The sequence below is a fragment of the Salvelinus sp. IW2-2015 genome, linkage group LG17, assembly GCF_002910315.2.
Source record: "Salvelinus sp. IW2-2015 linkage group LG17, ASM291031v2, whole genome shotgun sequence".
Classification (NCBI taxonomy): domain Eukaryota; kingdom Metazoa; phylum Chordata; class Actinopteri; order Salmoniformes; family Salmonidae; genus Salvelinus; species Salvelinus sp. IW2-2015.
The window spans coordinates 35,006,260-35,032,357 of NC_036857.1; the positions used below are offsets into that span (position 1 = coordinate 35,006,260).

At 43.3% G+C, this 26,098-nt stretch overlaps 1 protein-coding gene across 1 annotated transcript in view; it reads right to left on the reverse strand.

Annotated features, from left to right (window-relative positions):
- The window catches only part of LOC111976655 (agrin-like), a 411,714-nt gene that overhangs the window by 134,747 nt on the left and 250,869 nt on the right, over positions 1-26,098 (reverse strand). The window contains exons 8-9 of the mRNA XM_070448114.1: positions 20,512-20,733; positions 12,224-12,421 (exon numbers count right to left, since the gene is read on the reverse strand). Coding sequence (XP_070304215.1) covers positions 12,224-12,421; positions 20,512-20,733 — 420 coding nt within the window. The remainder of the gene's footprint in view (positions 1-12,223; positions 12,422-20,511; positions 20,734-26,098) is intronic.

Consider the following 26,098-nt stretch of genomic DNA (forward strand, 5'->3'; position numbering starts at 1 on the left):
TATCAAAGAGCCTGATTAACTTCTTGCAACTATAGGGGGTGCTGTTCTGCATTAGCATATTTGGGTCTCCAAATTAAACTGCCTCGTGCTAAATTCTTGATCGTACAATATGCATATTATTGTTATTATTGGATAGAAAACACCTTCTAGTTTCTATAGAAGTTGGAATTTTGTCTCTGAGTGGTACAGAACAATATCTACAGCACTTTTCATGACAGGGTCAGATTTCAGAAATTTTTACCCCTGATCTGGAGTCTGTTTTAAGGCGACAGTGAATGCTATGAAGAAACCGACACTGCCTACGTCTTCCTCTGGGTGTCTGTACGTCATCACGTTTTGAATGGAGTCTATTGCACAATCCCAGCCATTATATAAAACCACAAAATGTATAGGGACCGCCCTTTCTCGTCGCGCGCCTGAAGCGTGAAGGACATCGGACTTGCCTCATTCCAAATCGGTGTCTAACCAGCAATATTTCTCCGGTCATGTTTTCAGTCGTTATAGTTGTTAAAAACATCATAATGTAGTTAATTTGAACCGTTTTATAGCAATTTATATCCGTTTAGTGCGATTCTGAGGAATTTATTTGTCGTGCACTTTTTAGCTTTGGAAACGTTTCGGGGGTGTCGGTCGTTGGTGGTGGACATTTCGAAGGACAGAGGACATCTATCGACCAAAAGACGTTTAACATAGAAAGATGAACATTGCCCAAGAATCTGATGGAAGAACAGCTCAAAATAAGCATATTTTAATATGATAAATCGTTGTTTCTGTCGAAATATTTTAAACGCATATTTCGCCATTTTGTTGGTTATAGCTTCACTTGGCGAACCCTGTATTGAAAAGTAAGGATAATTTAAAAATGTAAATCAGCGGTTGCATTAAGAACTAATTTGTCTTTCGATTCCTGTCAACCCTGTATTTTTTAGTCAAGTATATGATTAGCTTTCAATTAAACTAGATCACTCTGATAGATGACGTCAGACATATTGAGGCTTGATTTCCTAGTATTTTTATTGTGTAACCACGGTTTTGTATGGCTAAATATGCACCTTTTCGAACAAACTGTATATGTATGTTTGAAAATGATGTTACAGGAGTGTCATCGGAAGAATTCTGAGAAGGTTAGTGAAAAATTAATATATTTTGGCGGTGATTACGTTATAGCGCTCTTTGGCTGGAATCGATGCTTCTGGTAACGTTTTCACATGTGGTATGCTAACTTATCGATTTATTGTGTTTTCGCTGTAAAACGCTTAGAAAATCTGAAATATTGTCTGGAATCACAAGATCTGGGTCTTTCCATTGCTATGCTTTGTCTATTCTTATGAAATGTTTTATTAAGAGTAAATTGGTCATACACGTTGCTCTCTATAGTAATTCTAGTCGTCTTGTGATGGTCGGTCAATGTTAAACTGTGATTTCTACCTGAAATATGCACTTTTTTCTAACAAAAACTATCCTATACCATGAATATGTTATCAGACTGTCATCTGAAGAGGTTTTTTCTTGGTTAGTGGCTATCAATATCTTAGTTGAGCCGAATTGGTGATAGCACCTGAAGGAGTAAGAAACTGATGGAGTTAGAATAGTGGTGTATTTTGCTAACGTGTTTAGCTAATAGATTTACATATTTTGTCTTCCCTGTAAAACATTAAAAAATCTGAAATGGTGGGCTTTATTCACAAGATCTGTATCTTTCATCTGTGTTCTTGGACTTGTGATTAATGATATTTAGATGCTACTATCTACTTGTGAAGCTATGCTAGCTATGCTAATCAGTGTGTGGGGGGATGGGGGGTGCTCCCGGACCCGGGGTAGAGGCTCGTTAGAGGTTAAACAGCATGATCATTACACAGGTGCTCCTTGTGCTGGGACAATAAAAGGCCACTCTAAAATGTCACACAACACAATGCTATAGATGTCTCAAGTTTCGAGGGAGCATGCATTTGGCATCCTGACTGCGGGTATGTCCACTAGAGCTGTTGCCAGATAATTTAATGTTCATGTGTCTACCATAAGCCGACTCCAACGTCGTTTTAGAGAATTTGGCAGTCCGTCCTACCGGCCTCACAACTGCAGACCACATGTATGGTGTCGTGTGGGCGAGCGGTTTGCTGATGTAAACGTTGTGAACAGAGTGCCCCATGGTGCAGTGGGGTTATGGTATGGGCAGGCATAAGTTACAGACAATGAACACAATTGCATTTTATCAATTTGAATGCACAGAGATACCGTGACAAAATCCTGAGGCCCATTGTCGTGCCATCATCTGCCGCCATCATCTCATGTTTTCAGCATGATAATGCACAGACCCATGACAAGGATCTGTACACAATTCCTGTAAGCTGAAATGTCCCAGTTCTTCCATTGCCTGCATACTCACCAGCCAGGTCACCCATTGAGCATGTTTGAGATGCTCTAGATCGACGTGTACGACAGCACTTTCCAGTTCCCGCCACAATCCAGCAACTTCACACAGCCATTGAAGAGGAGTGGGACAACATTCCACAATCAACAGCCTGATCAACTCTATGCGAAGGAGATGTGTCACGCTGCATGAGGCAAATGTGTTCACACCAGATACTGACTGGTTTGCTTATCCACGACCCTACTTTAAAAAAAGGGATCTGTTACCAACAGTATCTGTGTTTCCAATCCATAGATTAGGGCCGAATTTATTTATTTCAATTGACTGATTTCTTGATGTGAACTGTAACTCAGTAAAATCTTTGAAATTGTTGCATGTTGCGTTTATATAGTATATTTGTACAACCACACTGCTGGTAGGAACACACAGGCACACAGACGCAGCACACACACTTGGTGGTAGCATACTCACTGCATTCTCCCTGGGCGAGCACACGCAGGTCAAGCTGCTTGGTACAGGCGCGCACATTGAGCTCACACTCGCTGTCGTAGGTGGATCCGTCGCTGCCGCACACCGGTTGGTGGGACTCCACACACTCCTGCGGGCACACACAGCTGCCCGACTGCCCGTCGCAGATCGCCCCGAATAACAGTTGGCACACACCTCGTCTGGAGGGAGACAGGTAGGAGAGAGTTAGGGTCTGAGGGAGTACATAAGACCAGTATGGGTAACATGGGGAGAGAAGAGAATGTGTGTGTGTATGTATGTGTGTCAGGGAATCTAGTGAGTGAGTAGTGAGTAAGAAAGAGAGAGGGGGACAGATAGAACCACAACCGTGATGTTACCATGATGCCATGTTTTTACCCCCTTCGAAAGGCTGGTCAAGAGGCCCCCAGATGGCCTGCAGACTTTACACACGTTTCAGTGGATGATCTGGGTCATGTCAAGAGCCGCCAGATTAAAATATAAATGCAGGCGCCCAAAAAATAAAAATGTGGTTGAGTGGCAGCCAGCGGTGATGGAGAATGCATCACTGTGACACCGGCGCGCCGGACCCAAGGGCTATAAATCACGGCGAGTGTCGTCCTTTATCAGGGCCCGTGTCCCAAAAAAAGGCCTCCCTTCTTTATCTCCCTCCTCTGGCTCTGTCTCGTTCCCTCTGTTCCAGCCAGTGCTGCCGGTTTGTGGTGTCGCTGATCAGGACACATCCAGCTAGCCGGACCAAACCGGACTGCCTATTGGTTGTATACATAGGGCCTTGCTAGCTAGCACTAACAGCATTAACGCGGTGGGGCGACGTGTCTGACGGGGGAGGGGAGGTTGTAAAAAGTGGCCTTGAGGACACAGACGTTGGAGTGATGGATAGAGAGCCAGACGGTGGGGGAAATAAAAGGTAAAGAGCCTCTCCAGCCTCAGAACGTTACACATCCTCTCAGACCAGTAATAATAGTCCGAGAGACACAAGCTACAACCAGGGATGCAGGGAGGGGCAGTTCTTTAACATGAAGAGAAAGAGAGACGTTTGTTTCGTGAAGGGCTCTATAATGGCCCAGCCAATAAAATAGTCCCCAGCCGACCTCCCAGTGCCCTGCTCTATTACTATTACTCTGTCCCTCCTCTCCTCTTTTAACTTCACTACCTCCCCACTCCTCTCATGTCTCTCCCGCTCTGTTGCCTGCTTATATTCTCATATTATATGATCTACAATTGCCAACTAGTAAAGTACGTCTTGTTGCAGCAACTGTGAAACACACGTTTTTTTCCTGTTCTAAATGACTTCTCTCTCCTCTCATCTATAGATAGAAAGTGCCTTTCGGAGCGACTGATATCCTTCTGTGGTCTTTTAGCATGCGTGTCTCTGCCTCTTCCAGCCAGCCAGATGCACAAGGTCACCCGCCACTCAGGAGGAGGAAATACAACAGAATAATAAAAGATGTAACTTCTCACTATCGGACCGCACCGGAGCAGTAAAGATAACTATTTCCCCTTTTTCAAAAGAAAAATCGAATTATGACCATGCATATAGGCCACACACGCATATATGCCGCATGCACACACACACACACACACACACACACACACACACACACACACAACACACACACACACACACACACACACACACACACACACACACACACACACACACACACACACACACACACACACACACACACACACACACACACACAGGTTGTCTCTGCATTCAAACCCACGTGAGACAAAAAGCAAACACACACACTTCCCATCCCCTATTAAAGCCCCCCCCCCCCCCAGTATGCCAGTTGATATACAGGCCGTGATAATAAGCTAGATAATAGTGGAGACGGAGGGAGGTGATGACTCAATGGAGTTTGAAGAGGCTTGTGTAAAGCAGTGCAAACAGCCCAGAATAAACCAGATCACCATCATCATTCCTTGAGCAGGCCTCGCCAAGCACTGCCTGCCTGCCACTTTTATTGCCCTGTTTCGCTGACTCCTGTTTCTGTGTGGACTCACTGCCATCCATATGCTGTGTGTGTGTGTGTGTGTGTTGTTGGTTGTGTGTGTGTGGTGTGTGTGTGTGTGTGTGTGTGTGTGTGTGTGTGTGTGTGTGTGTTGTGTGTGTGTGTGTGGTGTGTGTGTGTTGTGTGTGTGTGTGTGGGTGTGTGTGCGCTGCGCAGCTGTATTACACAAACATGGCGAGGCCCGCTTCTTCCTCGCCTTTTTAAATGAAGACTATTCATTACCCCCCGGCGGCGCCACGACGAGACCTGTCTACCTAACGCTGCCAGCATGAACACAGTTGAGTTTGCCCACCCGCGCTCAAATATTTCCCATTGGAAACATCCTTATGCACATAGATTCCAATTTGGAAGGGAGGAAATAATAGTGGAGTCACATTGGCCCCCCTGCCAACAACACTGCAATGGATTAAACATGAAACTCGAGTTGAAACAGGGGGTAGAGCAAGCGGAGAGCTAGCGTAAGCCAAAGCCAGGCAAATGTAATCTCTCTCTCTGTGTGCTGGTGGTGGCAGATGTAACTGTACACGGGGACTAACAGTGGTTAAGTTATTGGCAGTCTGTGTTAATGGCTGATAAATGGCCTCAGGCATCTCTATTACTCTGTATTATTAGTAGCTCATTGTTCCCTTATTGGCACAGACGCTAGCCTAGCTTCTAACTAACATTAGCTAGCTGTCACGCTAGCCAGGGTTCCTTAGCAGCTTGTACACAGCCCACAGCCCTTGCAGATAGGACCACGGATTGCCCCGGAAGTGTGACTGTTTGAATCACTGTTCATAGTTTGCTGTTTCCATCTGCCCTGCAACCTGCCCTGTCTGGAACTGGAGGAGGAACAGCGTAGCCTACGTTACTAGCAAGACAAAGACCAAAGCCAATGGAAGTACCGTTGGGGACAACGGTGTCTCTATATCACAGGTGAAGGATCTTTAACTTCTTATGGCTGCAGGGGCAGTATTGAGTAGCTTGGATAAAAGGTGCCCATTTCAAACGGCCTCGTGCTCAATTCTTGCTCGTACAATATGCATATTATTATTACTATTGGATAGAAAACACTCTCAAGTTTCTAAAACCGTTTGAATTATATCTGTGAGTAAAACAGAACTCATTTTGCACAAACTTCCTGTCAGAAAGTGAAAAATCTGAAATCGAGGCTCTGTTCCAGGGCCTCCCTAATCGTTTGCCTTGAAATCTATTAGTATACATGCACTTCATACGCCTTCCACTAGATGTCAATAGGCTGTGAGAGGTGAAATGGGGTCTCTAGCTCTTTCTATGGTCAAAAGAGAGAGCTTGGAATGACAGGACCCCAATTTCCTTGCTCAGGAAGACGCGGAAAGGACTTCCACATTGGCTTCTGAAAAGCTTTTGTTATAGACGGCTTTGATTTTATTTGATAAATGTGACAATATCATCGTAAAGTATGTTTTTTCAATATAGTTTAATCAGATTAATGAAATTTTTCGGGAGTTTTGGCGTGTTCGTTCTTCTCTGAGTTTGTTGACAAGGAGAGCTTCGCGCCACTTGGCAAGTTTTGCTTGCAAATTCGAGAGGGAAAAAGGACATTCTAATCCAAACAACGATTGTTCTGGACAAAGGACCACTGTACAAGATTCTGATGGAGCTCAAGTAGGACCCATTTATGATGTTTATTCCTATTTTCTGTCGAAAATGTGTTGTTGTGTTTTCCGCCTTGAGTTGGCGCGGTGTCGCTATAACGTAAGCTGGTATGTCGTAATGAAGTTATTTTTTAGAATTCTAACACGGCGATTGCATTAAGAACTAGTGTATCTATCATTTGCTGTACAACAAGTATTTTTTAGTAACGTTCATGATTAGTTATTTGGTCAGAATAGGTGAGTGTCAAGAAATATATCCGGACATTCTGGGAAAAAGGTGCTAAGTTTTCACAATGTATAACCACGGTTCAGCTCTAAATATGCACATTTTCGAACAAAACATAAGTGTATTGTATAACCTGATGTTAAAGGACTGTCATCTGATGAAGTTTGTCCAGGTTAGTGAAAAATTATATATCTTTTGCTGTTTTCTTGCGATCGCTAACTTTTGCTGCTGATAAATGGGTTGTGTTTTTGGCTTTATTGTGTAAGCTAATATAATGCTATATTGTGTTTTCGCTGTAAAACACTTAAAGAATCGGAAATATTGGCTGGATTCACAAGATGTTTGTCTTTCATTTGCTGTACACCATGTATTTTTCATAAATGTTTTATGATGAGTATTAGGTATTTCAATTTGGTCTCTGTAATTTTTTCTAGCTGCTTCGGTGCTATTTCCGATTGTAGCTGCAATGTAAAACTATGATTTATACTCAAATAATGCACATTTTTCGAACAAAACATGATTGTATAACATGTTTATAAGACTGTCATCTGATGAAAGTTGTTTCTTGGTTAGTTTGGTTGGTTCTTGTTAGTTTGGTTTGTTGTGCATGCTACCTGTGCTGTGAAAAATGTCTTGTGCTTTTTTCTATTTGGTGGTGAGCTAACATAAATATACGTGGTGTTTTCGCTGTAAAACATTTTAAAAATCGGACATGTTGGCTGGATTCACAAGATGTTTATCTTTCATTTGCTGTATTGGACTTGTTAAGTGTGAAAGTTAAATATTTCTAAAAAATATCTTTTTGAATTTCGCGCCCTGCACTTGGACGGGCTGTTGTCATATTGAGCCCGACACCGGCCTGCAGCCATAAAAAGGTTAAACGAACAAAAATAGTTATACAAGCAGTTACAACAACAAGAACATAGCTTCAAGTGTTGTGTCCAAATACTGGAGTAGTCAACTAATAAAATAATGGACGATCTGACCAGAGGTGTCCAGGACCTGAAGAACAGTTTTGCAGTTCTCCCAGGGTCATATCAATGAGATCACAGTGCCTACGGCAAGTATTCAGACTAGAGGTCGACCAATTAATCGAATGGCCGATTAATTAACAATCGGTAATGGGTATTTTTGGACATGGATATTATTATTTTTTTACACCTTTATTTAACTAGGCAAGCAGTTAACAACACATTTCTTATTTTCAATGACGGCCTAGGAACGGTGGGTTAACTGCTTTGTCAGGGGCAGAATTACAGATTTTTATTTTGTCAGCTCGGGGATTCATTTTTGCAACCTTCCGGTTACTAGTCCCACGCTCTAACCACCTGCCTTACATTGCACTCCACGAGGAGCCTGCGTGGCAGGCTGACTATCTGTTACGCGAGGGCAGCAAGAAGCCATGGTAAGTTGCTAGCTAGCATTAAACGTATCTTATAAAAAAACAAATCAATCTTAACATAATCACTACTTAACTACACATGGTTGATGATATTACTAGTTTATCTAGCGTGTCCTGCGTTGCATATAATCGATGCGGTGCCTGTTAATTTCTCATTGAATCCCAGCTTACTTCGACAAACGGGTGATGATTTAACAAGCGCATTTGCGAAAAAAAAGCACTGTCGTTGCACTAATGTAACCTAACCATAAACAATCAACGCCTTTCATTTTAAAATCAATACCAACAAGTATATATTTTTAAACCTGCATATTTGTTAATATTGCCTGCTTACAGGGAATTTCTTTATAACTAGGGAAATTGTCACTCTCTTGCGTTCCGTGCAAGCAGTCAGGATATATGCAGCAGTTTAGGCCGCCTGGCTCATTTGCGAACTGTGTGAAGGTCCATTATTCCTAACAAAGGCCGGAAATAATTTGCCAGAATCTTTACATAATTATGACATAACTTCTTATGCTGCAGGGGCAGTATTGAGTAGCTTGGATGAAAGGTGCACAGAGGCTGCCCAGAGTAAACGGCCTGCTCCTCAGTCATAGTTGCTAATATATGCATATATGATCTTTGATGATCTTCATCAGATGACACTCATAGGACTTCATGTTAACACAATACATATATGTCTTGTTCGATTAAGTTCATATTTATATCCAAAAACCTCGTTTACATGGCGCCATGTTCAGAAATGCCTCCAAAAATCCGGAGAAATTGCAGAGAACCATGTCAAAAACAGAAATACTCATTCATAAATGTTGAAGAAAATACAAGTGTTATACATGGAATTATAGATATACTTCTCCTTAATGCAACCGCTGTGTCAGATTTCAAAAAAACCTTTACGGAAAAAGAAACACCATGCAATAATCTGAGTATAGCGCTCAGAGACCAAAAACAAGCCATACAGATACCCGCCATGTTGTGGAGTCAACAGACGTCAAGAAATAGCATTATAAATATTACTTTACCTTTGATGACTTCATCAGAATGCACTCCCAGGATTCCCAGTTTGAACAATAAATGTTTGTTTTGTTCAATAAAGTCCTATAATTTATGGTCCAAATACCTCCTTTTTGTTTGTGCGTTTAGTTCACAAATCCAAATTCATGAGGCGGAGGCCAGATGAAAAGTCAAAAAGGTCCATTACAGTTCGTAGAAACATGTCAAACGATGTATAAAATCAATCTTTAGGATGTTTTTAACATAAATCTTCAATAATGTTTCAATGCGACAATTCCTTTGTTCTTTAGAAAGGAAAAGGAACGCAGCTACCTCTCACAGGCGCACGCCTGACTGGGCTCATGGCATTCTGCCAGACCTCTTAGTCAATCACTCTTATTCTCTCCCCCTTCACAGTAGAAGCCTGAACCAAGGTTTCTAAAGACTGTTGACATCTAGTGGAAGCATTAGGAAGTGCAATGTGACCCCATGACACTGTATATTGGATAGGCAAAAAACTTGAAAATTTACAAACCTCAGATTTCCCACTTCCTGGTTGGATTTTTCTCAGGTTTTTGCCTGCCATATGAGTTTTCTTTTATACGGCACAGACATCATTCAAAACAGTTTTAGACATCATTCAAACAGTTCTATCCAATCTACTAATAATATGCATATCTTAGCTTCTGGGCCTGAGTAGCAGGCAGGTTACTCTGGGCACATATTCATACAAGCTACTCAATACTGCCCCCAGCCATTAAGAAGTTAAAACGAACTTGTTTGGGTTACTACATAGATCTTACAATAATGTGTTATTTCATAGGTTTATGTCTTCACTATTATTCTAACAATGGAAAAAATTGTAAAAATAAAGAAAAAAACTCTTGAATGAGTAGGTGTGTCCATTTTTGACTGGTACGGATGTGTAACTGATAGATGCAACACACACACACGCCACACTACAATGTTAATGGTTTGTTAAATGGTATGTCAAACGTAAAGTCTTTTGCTCTGTAATATTATTTTCCATTATGCTGCCGCGACCCCAGTAAGACTAGCTGTCGCCATTGGCGATCAGCTAATGGAGATCCTAAAATCAAATCAAATCAAAACTATTTACCTGTGTTGGACCAAAATTGGCTACCATGCAGGCAACATTGCATGAACTTTACTAAGTAGCCTATAAGAGAAGAGAGACGTGAAGAATGTAAATATCTACAATGACATTGGAAGCCTACTTACTGCTACATGTTCCTTACTATACAGATACCTGTATTATGCCTATTGCCGTAGACCCACATTTACAGTGAAAATAGAATTTTATTCCAAAACTAAAGCTGCAGAGCAGTGAAACTCTGGCTGATGACTTGAGGAGGCAAGGAAAGCGACATGGAACGAAGGCACAGGCGCTAAAACACTGTGTTGGTAAAAGGAAAAATGTAATCAATCGTCATCATCAATTACCCAGTTATTGGGAAATGAGCAGTAGAGATGCCTTTATTAACAAGTCTAGCTTAAAAAATGGCTTCGTCAAGTGGGACTAACCAGAACTTTAGGGAAGAAAAAAGAAGACAGGCAACGAAATGAGTCTTGCGGAAGCCAGGATATTTTTTACGCCCGGCGCTCGAGAGCAGACCAAAGACTCATGACTCAGTCACCATTTAAACCAGTAGGAGCATGGCTGTTTCCCACTGGGAAGTAGATTGCATTATTCAAACAAGAAAGGTTCAATAATAGGGAAATTGCAAAGCTTTACAAGAATTACCCATAGACTTCCAGTCATTACACTAAAGCTAGTTAGCACACTCCTTCCCAACAGCAGACAAACAAATCCACAAAGTTCATCTGACTCTGGGCGAAAGTAAGATAAAGGGCCCTCTTACCAAAATCCCAAAGTTCACCTTTAAGACAGGAGTTTTGCCGCTGACCACATCCACTATGACCTATACCCTAGGGCCAGAGTTATTCCTGTTTCCTGGTTCAGATTACATGGTCAGGACATAGAATAGTCTGGTACTCACCGCAGGGCCCTCGCGTTGCTGTATGTGGATCTCCCTCTGCAGGCGCAGCCCGTGGCCCTCATCTCGCACTATCTCTCTTTTCATGATCATTACACAGGTGCTCCTTGTGCTGGGGACAATAAAAGGCCACTCTAAAATGTCACACAACACAATGCTATAGATGTCTCAAGTTTCGAGGGAGCATGCATTTGGCATCCTGACTGCGGGTATGTCCACTAGAGCTGTTGCCAGATAATTTAATGTTCATGTGTCTACCATAAGCCGACTCCAACGTCGTTTTAGAGAATTTGGCAGTCCGTCCTACCGGCCTCACAACTGCAGACCACATGTATGGTGTCGTGTGGGCGAGCGGTTTGCTGATGTAAACGTTGTGAACAGAGTGCCCCATGGTGGCAGTGGGGTTATGGTATGGGCAGGCATAAGTTACAGACAATGAACACAATTGCATTTTATCAATTTGAATGCACAGAGATACCGTGACAAAATCCTGAGGCCCATTGTCGTGCCATTCATCTGCCGCCATCATCTCATGTTTCAGCATGATAATGCACAGACCCATGACGCAAGGATCTGTACACAATTCCTGTAAGCTGAAAATGTCCCAGTTCTTCCATTGCCTGCATACTCACCAGCCAGGTCACCCATTGAGCATGTTTGAGATGCTCTAGATCGACGTGTACGACAGCACTTTCCAGTTCCCGCCACAATCCAGCAACTTCACACAGCCATTGAAGAGGAGTGGGACAACATTCCACAATCAACAGCCTGATCAACTCTATGCGAAGGAGATGTGTCACGCTGCATGAGGCAAATGGTGGTCACACCAGATACTGACTGGTTTMCTTATCCACGACCCTACTTTAAAAAAAGGGATCTGTTACCAACAGTATCTGTGTTTCCAATCCATAGATTAGGGCCGAATTTATTTATTTCAATTGACTGATTTCTTGATGTGAACTGTAACTCAGTAAAATCTTTGAAATTGTTGCATGTTGCGTTTATATAGTATATTTGTACAACCACACTGCTGGTAGGAACACACAGGCACACAGACGCAGCACACACACTTGGTGGTAGCATTACTCACTGCATTCTCCCTGGGCGAGCACACGCAGGTCAAGCTGCTTGGTACAGGCGCGCACATTGAGCTCACACTCGCTGTCGTAGGTGGATCCGTCGCTGCCGCACACCGGTTGGTGGGACTCCACACACTCCTGCGGGCACACACAGCTGCCCGACTGCCCGTCGCAGATCGCCCCGAATGAACAGTTGGCACACACCTCGTCTGGAGGGAGACAGGTAGGAGAGAGTTAGGGTCTGAGGGAGTACATAAGACCAGTATGGGTAACATGGGGAGAGAAAGAGAATGTGTGTGTGTATGTATGTGTGTCAGGGAATCTAGTGAGTGAGTTAGTGAGTAAGAGAAAGAGAGAGGGGACAGATAGAACCACAACCGTGATGTTACCATGATGCCATGTTTTTACCCCCTTCGAAAGGCTGGTCAAGAGGCCCCCAGATGGCCTGCAGACTTTACACACGTTTCAGTGGATGATCTGGGTCATGTCAAGAGGCCGCCAGATTAAAATATAAATGCAGGCGCCCAAAAAATAAAATGTGGTTGAGGTGGCAGCCAGCGGTGATGGAGAATGCATCACTGTGACACCGGCGCGCCGGACCCAAGGGCTATAAATCACGGCGAGTGTCGTCCTTTATCAGGGCCCGTGTCCCAAAAAAGGCCTCCCTTCTTTATCTCCCTCCTCTGGCTCTGTCTCGTTCCCTCTGTTCCAGCCAGTGCTGCCGGTTGTTGGTGTCGGCTGATCAGGACACATCCAGCTAGCCGGACCAAACCGGACTGCCTTATTGGTTGTATACATAGGGCCTTGCTAGCTAGCACTAACAGCATTAACGCGGTGGGGCGACGTGTCTGACGGGGGGAGGGGAGGTTGTAAAAAGTGGCCTTGAGGACACAGACGTTTGGAGTGATGGATAGAGAGCCAGACGGTGGGGGAAATAAAAGGTAAAGAGCCTCTCCAGCCTCAGAACGTTACACATCCTCTCAGACCAGTAATAATAGTCCGAGAGACACAAGCTACAACCAGGGATGCAGGGAGGGGCAGTTCTTTAACATGAAGAGAAAGAGAGACGTTTGTTTCGTGAAGGGCTCTATAATGGCCCAGCCAATAAAATAGTCCCCAGCCGACCTCCCAGTGCCCTGCTCTATTACTATTACTCTGTCCCTCCTCTCCTCTTTTAACTTCACTACCTCCCCACTCCTCTCATGTCTCTCCCGCTCTGTTGCCTGCTTATATTCTCATATTATATGATCTACAATTGCCAACTAGTAAAGTACGTCTTGTTTGCAGCAACTGTGAAACACACGTTTTTTTTCCTGTTCTAAATGACTTCTCTCTCCTCTCATCTATAGATAGAAAGTGCCTTTCGGAGCGACTGATATCCTTCTGTGGTCTTTTAGCATGCGTGTCTCTGCCTCTTCCAGCCAGCCAGATGCACAAGGTCACCCGCCACTCAGGAGGAGGAAATACAACAGAATAATAAAAGATGTAACTTCTCACTATCGGACCGCACCGGAGCAGTAAAGATAACTATTTCCCCTTTTTCAAAAGAAAAATCGAATTATGACCATGCATATAGGCCACACACGCATATATGCCGCAATGCACACACACACACACACACACACACACACACACACACACACACACACACACACACACACACACACACACACACACACACACACACACACAACAACACACACACACACACACACACACACACACACACACACACACACCAGGTTGTCTCTGCATTCAAACCCACGTGAGACAAAAGCAAAACACACACTTCCCATCCTCTATAAAGCCCCCCCCCCCCCACCCAGTATGCCAGTGATATGAACAGGCCGTGATAATTAAGCTAGATAATAGTGGAGACGGAGGGAGGTGATGACTCAATGGAGTTTGAAGAGGCTTGTGTAAAGCAGTGCAAACAGCCCAGAATAAACCAGATCACATCATCATTCCTTGAGCAGGCCTCGCCAAGCACTGCCTGCCTGCCACTTTTATTGCCCTGTTTCGCTGACTCCTGTTTCTGTGTGGACTCACTGCCATCCATAGTGCTGTGTGTGTGTGTGTGTGTGTGGTGTGTGTGTGTGTGTGTGTGTGTGTGTGTGTGTGTGTGTGTGTGTGGTGTGTGTGTGTGTGTGTGTTGTGGTGTGTGTTGGTGTGTGTGTGTGTGTGTGTGTGTGGTGTGTGTGTGTGTGTGTGTGTGTGTGTGTGGGGCGCGAGCTGTATTACACAAACATGGCGAGGCCCGCTTCTTCCTCGCCTTTTTAAATGAAGACTATTCATTACCCCCCGGCGGCGCCACGACGAGACCTGTCTACCTAACGCTGCCAGCATGAACACAGTTGAGTTTGCCCACCCGGCTCAAATATTTCCCATTGGAATACATCCTTATGCACATAGATTCCAATTTGGAAGGGAGGAAATAATAGTGGAGTCACATTGGCCCCCCTGCCAACAACACTGCAATGGATTAAACATGAAACTCGAGTTGAAACAGGGGGTAGAGCAAGCGGAGAGCTAGCGTAAGCCAAGCCAGGCAAATGTAATCTCTCTCTGTGTGCTGGTGGTGGCAGATGTAACTGTACACGGGGACTAACAGTGGTTAAGTTATTGGCAGTCTGTGTTAATGGCTGATAAATGGCCTCAGGCATCTCTATTACTCTGTATTATTAGTAGCTCATTGTTCCCTTATTGGCACAGACGCTAGCCTAGCTTCTAACTAACATTAGCTAGCTGTCACGCTAGCCAGGTTTCCTTAGCAGCTTGTACACAGCCCACAGCCCTTGCAGATAGGACCACGGATTGCCCCGGAAGTGTGACTGTTTGAATCACTGTTCATAGTTGCTGTTTCCATCTGCCCTGCAACCTGCCCTGTCTGGAACTGTGAGGAGGAACAGCGTAGCCTACGTTACTAGCAAGACAAAGACCAAAGCCAATGGAAGTACCGTTGGGGACAACGGTGTCTCTATATCACAGGTGAAGGATCTTTTAACTTCTTATGGCTGCAGGGGCAGTATTGAGTAGCTTGGATAAAAGGTGCCCATTTCAAACGGCCTCGTGCTCAATTCTTGCTCGTACAATATGCATATTATTATTACTATTGGATAGAAAACACTCTCAAGTTTCTAAAACCGTTTGAATTATATCTGTGAGTAAAACAGAACTCATTTTGCAGCAAACTTCCTGTCAGAAAGTGAAAAATCTGAAATCGAGGCTCTGTTCCAGGGCCTCCCTAATCGTTTGCTTGAAATCTATTAGTATACATGCACTTCATACGCCTTCCACTAGATGTCAATAGGCTGTGAGAGGTGAAATGGGGTCTCTAGCTCTTTCTATGGTCAAAAGAGAGAGCTTGGAATGACAGGACCCCAATTTCCTTTGCTCAGGAAGACGCGGAAAGGACTTCCYCATTGGCTTCTGAAAAGCTTTTGTTATAGACGGCTTTGATTTTATTTGATAAATGTGACAATATCATCGTAAAGTATGTTTTTTCAATATAGTTTAATCAGATTAATGAAATTTTTTCGGGAGTTTTGGCGTGTTCCGTTCTCTGAGTTTGTTGACGAWGGAGAGCTTCGCGCCACTTGGCAAGTTTTGCTTGCAAATTCGAGAGGGAAAAAGGACATTCTAAATCCAAACAACGATTGTTCTGGACAAAGGACCACTTGTACAAGATTCTGATGGAAGCTCAAGTAGGACCCATTTATGATGTTATTTCCTATTTCTGTCGAAAATGTGTTGTTGTGTTTTCCGCCTTGAGTTTTGGCGCGGTGTCGCTATAACGTAAGCTGTATGTCGTAATGAAGTTATTTTTAGAATTCTAACACGGCGATTGCATTAAGAACTAGTGTATCTATCATTTSCTGTACAACAAGTATTTTTTAGTAACGTTRATGATMAGTTATTTGGTCAGAATAGGTGAGTGTCAGAAATATATCCGGACAWTCTGGGAAAAAGYTGCTAAGTTTTCACAATGTATAACCACGGATTTCAGCTCTAAATATGCACATTTTCGAACAAAACATAAGTGTATTGTATAACCTGATGTTAAAGGACTGTCATCTGATGAAGTTTGTCAAGGTTAGTGAAAAATTATATATATTTTGCTGTTTTTTTGCGATCGCTAACTTTTGCTGCTGATAAATGGGTTGTGTTTTTGGCTATTGTGGTAAGCTAATATAATGCTATATTGTGTTTTCGCTGTAAAACACTTAAAAAATCGGAAATATTGGCTGGATTCACAAGATGTTTATCTTTCATTTGCTGTATTGGACTTGTTAATGTGTGAAAGTTAAATATTTCTAAAAAATATCTTTTGAATTTCGCGCCCTGCACTTGGACGGGCTGTTGTCATATTGAGCCCGACACCGGCCTGCAGCCATAAAAGGTTAAACGAACAAAAATAGTTATACAAGCAGTTACAACAACAAGAACATAGCTTCAAGTGTTGTGTCCAAATACTGGAGTAGTCAACTAATAAAATAATGGACGATCTGACCAGAGGTGTCCAGGACCTGAAGAACAGTTTGCAGTTCTCCCAGGGTCATATCAATGAGATCACAGTGCCTACGGCAAGTATTCAGACTAGAGGTCGACCAATTAATCGGAATGGCCGATTAATTAACAATCGGTAATGGGTATTTTTGGACATGGATATTATTATTTTTTTACACCTTTATTTAACTAGGCAAGTCAGTTAACAACACATTCTTATTTTCAATGACGGCCTAGGAACGGTGGGTTAACTGCTTTGTTCAGGGGCAGAATTACAGATTTTTATTTTGTCAGCTCGGGGATTCATTTTTGCAACCTTCCGGTTACTAGTCCCACGCTCTAACCACCTGCCTTACATTGCACTCCACGAGGAGCCTGCGTGGCAGGCTGACTATCTGTTACGCGAGGGCAGCAAGAAGCCATGGTAAGTTGCTAGCTAGCATTAAACGTATCTTATAAAAAAACAATCAATCTTAACATAAGCTAACTACACATGGTTTGATGATATTACTAGTTTATCTAGCGTGTCCTGCGTTGCATATAATCGATGCGGTGCCTGTTAATTTCTCATTGAATCCCAGCTTACTTCGACAAACGGGTGATGATTTAACAAGCGCATTTGCGAAAAAAAGCACTGTCGTTGCATGAATGCTGTCTCTTATACACATCTAGATGTGTATAAGAGACAGGGGTTAACTGCTTTGTTCAGGGGCAGAATTACAGATTTTTATTTTGTCAGCTCGGGGATTCATTTTTGCAACCTTCCGGTTACTAGTCCCACGCTCTAACCACCTGCCTTACATTGCACTCCACGAGGAGCCTGCGTGGCAGGCTGACTATCTGTTACGCGAGGGCAGCAAGAAGCCATGGTAAGTTGCTAGCTAGCATTAAACGTATCTTATAAAAAAACAATCAATCTTAACATAATCACTACTTAACTACACATGGTTGATGATATTACTAGTTTATCTAGCGTGTCCTGCGTTGCATATAATCGATGCGGTGCCTGTTAATTTCTCATTGAATCCCAGCTTACTTCGACAAACGGGTGATGATTTAACAAGCGCATTTGCGAAAAAAAAGCACTGTCGTTGCACTAATGTACCTAACCATAAACATCAACGCCTTTCTTTAAAATCAATACACAAGTATATATTTTTAAACCTGCATATTTKGTTAATATTGCCTGCTAACATGAATTTCTTATAACTAGGGAAATTGTCACTTCTCTTGCGTTCCGTGCAAGCAGTCAGGATATATGCAGCAGTTTAGGCCGCCTGGCTCATTGCGAACTGTGTGAAGTCCATTTATTCCTAACAAAGGCCGGAATTAATTTGCCAGAATTMTACATAATTATGACATAACTTCTTATGGCTGCAGGGGCAGTATTGAGTAGCTTGGATGAAAGGTGCACAGAGCTGCCCAGAGTAAACGGCCTGCTCCTCAGTCATAGTTGCTAATATATGCATATATGATCTTTGATGATCTTCATCAGATGACACTCATAGGACTTCATGTTACACAATACATATATGTCTTGTTCGATTAAGTTCATATTTATATCCAAAAACCTCCGTTTACATTGGCGCCATGTTCAGAAATGCCTCCAAAATATCCGGAGAAATTGCAGAGAACCATGTCAAATAACAGAAATACTCATCATAAATGTTGAAGAAAATACAAGTGTTATACATGGAATTATAGATATACTTCTCCTTAATGCAACCGCTGTGTCAGATTTCAAAAAACCTTTACGGAAAAAGAACACCATGCAATAATCTGAGTATAGCGCTCAGAGACCAAAACAAGCCATACAGATACCCGCCATGTTGTGGAGTCAACAGACGTCAGAAATAGCATTATAAATATTACTTTACCTTTGATGATCTTCATCAGAATGCACTCCCAGGATTCCCAGTTTGACAATAAATGTTTGTTTTGTTCAATAAAGTCCATAATTTATGTCCAAATACCTCCTTTTTGTTTGTGCGTTTAGTTCACAAATCCAAATTCATGAGGCGGAGGCCAGATGAAAAGTCAAAAAGTTCCATTACAGTTCGTAGAAACATGTCAAACGATGTATAAAATCAATCTTTAGGATGTTTTTAACATAAATCTTCAATAATGTTTCAACTGGACAATTCCTTTGTCTTTAGAAAGGAAAAGGAACGCAGCTACCTCTCACAGGCGCACGCCTGACTGGGCTCATGGCATTCTGCCAGACCTCTTAGTCAATCAGCTCTTATTCTCTCCCCCTTCACAGTAGAAGCCTGAACCAAGGTTCTAAAGACTGTTGACATCTAGTGGAAGCATTAGGAAGTGCAATGTGACCCCATAGACACTGTATATTGGATAGGCAAAGACTTGAAAATTTACAAACCTCAGATTTCCCACTTCCTGGTTGGATTTTTTCTCAGGTTTTTGCCTGCCATATGAGTTCTGTTWTACGCACAGACATCATTCAAACAGTTTTAGACATCATTCAAACAGTTCTATCCAAATCTACTAATAATATGCATATCTTAGCTTCTGGGCCTGAGTAGCAGGCAGTTTACTCTGGGCACCATATTCATACAAGCTACTCAATACTGCCCCCAGCCATAAGAAGTTAACACTTGTTTGGTTACTACATGATTACATATGTGTTATTTCATAGTTTATGTCTTCACTATTATTCTACAATGGAAAAAATTGTAAAAATAAAGAAAAACTCTTGAATGAGTAGGTGTGTCCATTTGACTGGTACTGGATGTGTAACTGATAGATGCACACACACACACGCACACTACATGTTAATGTTTGTAAATGTATGTCAAACGTAAAGTCTTTTGTCTGTAATATATTTTCCATTATGTGCCGGACCCCAGTAAGACTAGCTGTCGCCATTGGCGTCAGCTAATGGAGATCCTAATCAAATCAAATCAAAATCTATTACCTGTGTTGGACCAAATGGCTACATGCAGGCAACATGCATGAACTTTACTAAGTAGCCTATAAGAGAAGAGAGACGTGAAGAGATGTAAATATCTACACATGACATGGCAGCCTACTTACTGTACATGTTCCTTACTATACAGATACCTGTATATGCCTATGCCGTAGACCCACATTTACAGTGAAATAGAATTTTATTCAAACTAAAGCTGCAGAGCGTGAACTCTGGCTGATGACTGWGAGCAAGGAAAGGACATGGAACGGAAGGCACAGGCGCTAACACTTTGTTGGTAAAAGGAAAATGTTAATCATCGTCATCATCAATTACCCAGTTATGGGAAAATGAGCAGTAGAGATGCCTTTATTAACAAGTCTAGCTAAAATGGCTTCGTCAAGTGGACTAACCAGACTTTAGGGAAGAAAAAGAAGACAGGCAACGAAATGAGTGCTTGCGGAAGCCAGGATATTTTTACCCCGGCGCTCGAGAGCAGACAAAGACTCATGACTCAGTCACCATTTAAACAGTAGGAGCATGGCTGTTCCCACTGGAAGTAGATTGCATTTTCAACAAGAAAGGTCAATAATAGGGAAATTGCAAGCTTTAGCAGATACCCATAGACTTCCAGTCATTACACTAAAGCTAGTTAGCAACTTCCTTCCAACAGAGACAACAAATCCACAAGTTCATCTGACTCTGGGGAAGTAGATAAAGGGCCTCATTACCAAAATCCCAAAGTATCCCTTTAAGACCAGGAGTTTTTCCCTGACCACATCACATGACCTTATACCCTAGGGCCCAGAGTTATTCCTGTTTCCTGGTCAGATTACATGGTCAGGCATAGAATAGTCTGGTACTCACCGCAGGGCCCTCGGTGCTGTATGTGGATCTCCCTCTGCAGGGCGCAGCCCGTGGCCCTCATCTCGCACTGGCTGCCGTAGCTGTGGCCGTCACTGCCGCACACTGGGTCGGGTGTCTGGATGCAGGCTTCGGGGCACTCACATACGGGCTTGTCGTTCTTCACCACACACACAGCGCCAAACTCGCAGGCCTTTGCCAGGCACGGGCTGGGCGCGTGCAGATCTGAGATGGGAGACAATTGGGGTTAGCATTGATGGGGGTGAGGGAGCGGTGAGAAAGGTTGAGGGAGAAGGATGGGAATTGAGGGGTTAGGGGCTGAAAATTGGGGGGTGGGGGCTAAAGGCAGGAAGAGTGGGGTACTCGGCATAGGTTAAAAAAAGAGTAGAGGTTGATGGAGGATCAGGAGGTTTGAAAAAAGGGGGTTGGTGGGTCAATGTGAAAGTACTGCTAATCCCCCCCCCCCTTTTTTTTTGTACCTGCACAAACCTATGGTCAAGTCTGAACATGTACCAGACTCTCATCCATAGTACTTGATTGATACTACCTGTATAAATCAACTCCCTCCAGGTAATCTCATTGGCCCTGTCCCCTCTGTATGAGCCAATCACAGGTGGCAGACACCTCTGTATGAGCCAATCAGAGGTGGCTGACCTCTCTGTATGAGTCAATCAGAGGTGTCTGAGCACATTGTAAGAGCCAATTACAGGTGACTGACCACTCTGTATGAGAAACCCACACCCTAAGGTACATGGGTAAAAACCATAGACTTGTGGCACGGATAGAAAATTGGCAAGAAACGGTAGAAAATAACTGTCTTTTTCTATTTATGGGGAAGTAAACAGGCACTGATTAATTTACGTTTCCAAGCATGCCGTTCTTCAAATGAGGCCATTTGCATCTCACTGATAGATAGATAGAGAGAGAGAGAGAGAGAGAGAGAGAGAGAGAGAGAGAGAGAGAGAGAGAGAGAGAGAGAGAGAGAGAGAGAGAGAGAGAGAGAGAGAGAGAGAGAGAGAGAGAGAGAGAGAGAGAGAGAGAGAGAGAGAGAGAGAGAGAGAGAGAGAGAGAGAGAGAGAGAGAGCTATCGCTACGTGGATAGAAGAGGGAGGGAAGAAAAAAAGAGAGCTCTCTACTTAATAATGCCCAGCTCCTGGGCAGAGACAAATATGAAGAAGAGGGAGAACATCAGAGAGAAGGTGTATTCATGCCACTCTCTTCTCCGGCCGCTCCACTACAATTTTTTACATTTAACCTTTATTTAACCAGGCAAGTCCGTTAAGAACAAATTCTTATTTACAATAACGGCCTACCCTGGCCAAACTCGGACGACAGTGGGCCAATTGTGCGCCGCCCTATGGGACTCCCAATCATGGCCGGATGTGACACAACCTATAACTTCAAAGAGACTTCCTGGGCTTCTGAGGGGAAGAGTGGGATGGCGTTCCGTGTGGTGCCGGTTCTGCCACTGCCAGGCGAGTTGGGAAGTAGGTCAGGATCGGGAAGAACGAGGAAGAAACATGTAGACGACACTGTGATCTGAAGTGATCCAGCTAATGTTGTTTCATCATCATTGCCTCCTTTTCCTTCTTCAACCCCCCAATCAATTCTTCATCAAAATTGTTGTTGAGGTTAGATGTACAGGTCACTGCCAAAATAATGGAAAAACTTGACAAAATGAGGGATGGCTCCACACAGGTGTGGTTCCTAAGTAAATTAAGTAATAAGCATCCGATCATGCTAAGGGACATGTATAAATATGATTTCAGGCCACTATTTTGGCTACCAGGATGACAATGCCCCAGCCACAAAGCATGAGTGGTCACTTAATGGTTTGATGAGAATGACAACGATGCAAACCATATGCAATGGCCGTCTCAGTCACCAGATCTCAACCCAATCGAACACTTATGGGAGATTCTGGAGCAGTGCCCGGAGAGAGTTTTCCACCACCATCAACAAAACACCAAATGATTGAATTTCTCATGGAAGAATGGTGCTGCATCCCTCCAATAGAGTTCCAGACACTTGTACAGTCGTGGCCAAAAGTTTTGAGAATGACACAAATGTTAATTTTCACAAAGTCTGCTGCCTCAGTTTGTATGATGTCAATTTGCATATACTCCAGAATGTTATGCAGAGTGATCAGATGAATTGAAATTAATTGCAAAGTCCCTCTTTGCCATGCAAATGAACTGAAATCCCCCAAAACTTTTCCACTGCATTCCAGCCCTGCCACAAAATGACCAGCTGACATCATATCAGTGATTCTCTCGTTAACACAGGTGTGAGTGTTGATGAGGACAAGGCTGGAGATTAGTCTGTCATGCTGATTGAGTTTGAATAACAGACTGGAAGCTTCAAAAGGAGGGTGGTCGCAAATGGGTCTTCCAAATGGACAATGACCCCAAGCATACTTCCAGATATGCCAGTTAGTAAGTTAATGGACTTAGTTATTCGGTCAGGTCTGTTAGTAAACACCAGATCAATTTGAGTCTGGGATGACTGTGTTACTCTGGTTGGACCTTGTATTATTTGAGTCAGGTTGAAATAATCTGTGAGTTTTTTCCTGCAAGTTTTGTTTTCCCAGTTTATATTGAAATCACCCATGAAGATAAACTCCTTCTTATGATCACACTCTTTAAGCATGGCATTTAGATGGTCATAAAACGAGATAGATGTTGGTGGTCGATATAATCCAATAATAGTGGGAGACATATGAGGGGAGAGGAAGACATTCAGCCCCATACATTCAATGTCATTGGCATGTTTCTATATGATACGATTGCATTTAAAGTTATCTTTCATGTATATAAGCAATACATGCCCTCTCCCCTGTCCCTCCTGAATATGGAATATCCAGGGACATTAAAGGCAGAAATATGAGAAGATTTCTTCAACCATATCGCAGAGAAACAGAAAAAAATCTATATTAGAGTCGCTCAATAAATGTTCTACCTGTTCAATCTTAGAAATAATGCTACGAATATTCAGATGACCTCCAAATATTCCTCTAGGCTTGGAACGAGGGTCCCAGAGCATTTTAGCCTTATTGACGGTTTGAAAAAGTTTCATGGTACAATGTTTTCTAATACCTGGGTTAAGGGAACTGAGTTTCTGACTCGAAGGCTGGTTTTGTTTGGGACATGTATCAAGAGTTGGCATTAAAATTGAATTATCAGCAGATTGCTCATTCTCTTGAATGGGTGGGTGGAACGGATTGACAGTTGAAACCCCAAGGCCTCGGGAGACTGTGGCGTACTGTATGTCCTCGTCTAGCCAAGCGGACAGGAGAATTATGCAGAATGTCGAAGCCCTGCGAGGGAGGCTCATTGGCATGTCTTGCGGGTGGGGGCATAACGCGGCATGTCGGCCGTTAGGGAGAAAGATTATAAGCCAGGGAAAGAGGATGCGAGGATGCATTTGATCCGCGGCTTCCCAGCGAGCGTGAGGGAGTGCTGTCATTACTCGGATTATTATGGGATTAGACTAGCATCTCGACAGGCGCTCCGTTTAAGGAATCACTGCCGTTTAATTTTGAAAGCACAGGTGCCATTTACTACTCTTAATATTCCCCTCCCCTGAGCCTCAGCCTTGCGCTCTTGGTACAATCATCAACAGATAGCAGAAGGCAATTTACCTATGTGGGCGCTATCTCGCCCATGGAATACCAGTGACGTCATCTCGAACTGTTAGGGAGAGAGGCCCTATGTAGCAGTTTGATAGCATCATGTCTAAAATCTCAGGATTGTGGTGGCTTGCCAGCTCACCATTGTGTCCATGTTGGGGTGTAGTTTGGCTGCAACGTAGAGGGTCCGCACACAACAAAGAACGTTTCCTAAGTTATCCTATGCTTATTCCTTTATTTCAACAAGTGCAGAACAAACGTTCAGGCTGTTAGGATGTCGTCAGTGTGATCGTGTCTCTTCACAGGACAAGAAAGCCAACCTTGATTCGGCACTTCAAGAAAAAGAGAACAGCAAAACAACAAGATAAGGGCCTGGCTGATACTGGTGTGAGGAGGAGCATTGCCCACCGGCGACCATAATTGAACAAATCTAAACAGATCATGTGCAAGGATGAGCGAGGAGACAAGGCTCTCAGTTTTTGTAATTGGAATGTTGCGGCTTAAGCAGTGGAACACTGCTATTGATTTCTGTGTTGTGGGAACGCCGGTGGTTTGAAAGAGCTGCGAAATTGGCATGTAAATGTGTAAGTAGTGGAACTGTGCCTAATTTTGCCAGGCTTCAGAAAAAGCTATTCTGCCTGATATTTCTTTTCTCACTGTGTGTATGTAGCGCTGGAAACAGAGGGCAATCCACACACACACTCATGCCCTTCAAATGGATTCACCGACCCATTTCCCAAGGCCCGGCTCCGTAACATGCAACTGCAGCCTCAGATAACGCTTTTGTCCCTGGTTCTCTTTGTTTCTACACCAAAAAATAAGATGAAAAGAATCAAAAAAGCTCTTTATTCTTTAATGCTCAATCCTTCTGGAGGCACATTTTTTCTTCCAGATTTATTAAATAGAAGAAGCAAAACTCCCACAGTTCTCGGTGAAATAATCTTAGTGAGGAGAGAGAGTGTAAGATTAGAGACTTTGAGAAACGTCCAGCAGCCCTTATACCCGGCATTGGTAATTGAGATGGCTTACATATTCTCAGTCGGGAAAAAGAATCTTAAGGAACTGAAAGCGCCTTTTCTCCTTCGGAAACAGTGAGGGAGACTTGGAAACAGCAGCCTGCCATCCCGGAGGCCTGGGTAGTGATGGTAGTGGTGGATGTGCTGTTCAAGGACTGGAGCTTTCGCAGTCATATGCCTACGTAGAGCGGGACATATACTGGGAGGCTGCAGTAGTGTCACACACACACACACACACACACACACACACACACACACACACACACACACACACACACACACACACATACACATACAAGCATCAAATGCACACATACTATTTAATGTTCCCTCTGTGTTTCTCAGATGAAAGAGACAAGACAATGGTGTGTGTGTAAGATCCAGGGTGCCACAAACATAATCAAAGAAGTGAGAGAAAAAGGTGTGCTGAGGAGAGATGGCTGTAAGTGAGTGCATCGCCGCAGGAGTGGTCTTAGAGATGAGTAACTCTCCTCTGATCAATAATTCTGCTCCTAGCTGAAGTAAAGAAACCCCAGTGGCTTCTCTACGAAAGGACAATGTTTCTGTCTCAGAAGTGGCGACTTGGGAGTCTGAATTCTGCCTCCGCTTTGTGCCCTTCTCCCACCAGTCTAGGCCATGCTCCCTCCCTTCGCTCCCCTGCTTTCCTTTTGCTTTTAATTAGTCTGATATTTTATAGTTGCCATCCCCGAGATTAAAACCAGGGGGATTAAAACTCTTGTCAGATGAAATGGGCTTCTGGGGTGCTGCTAGTATGCAGTATGCAGCACCATGGATTGCTTAGAGAACCATAATTGCCGCTGGCCTACCCACTGACAAACGTTCTTCTACCTGTATACCCCCCCCCTCACAACGTCAAATGTTCCGCTGCCCGTCTCTCCCCAACAGGGGCGTTGCCTCTTCCCTTCTCTCACTAAACTGTCACATT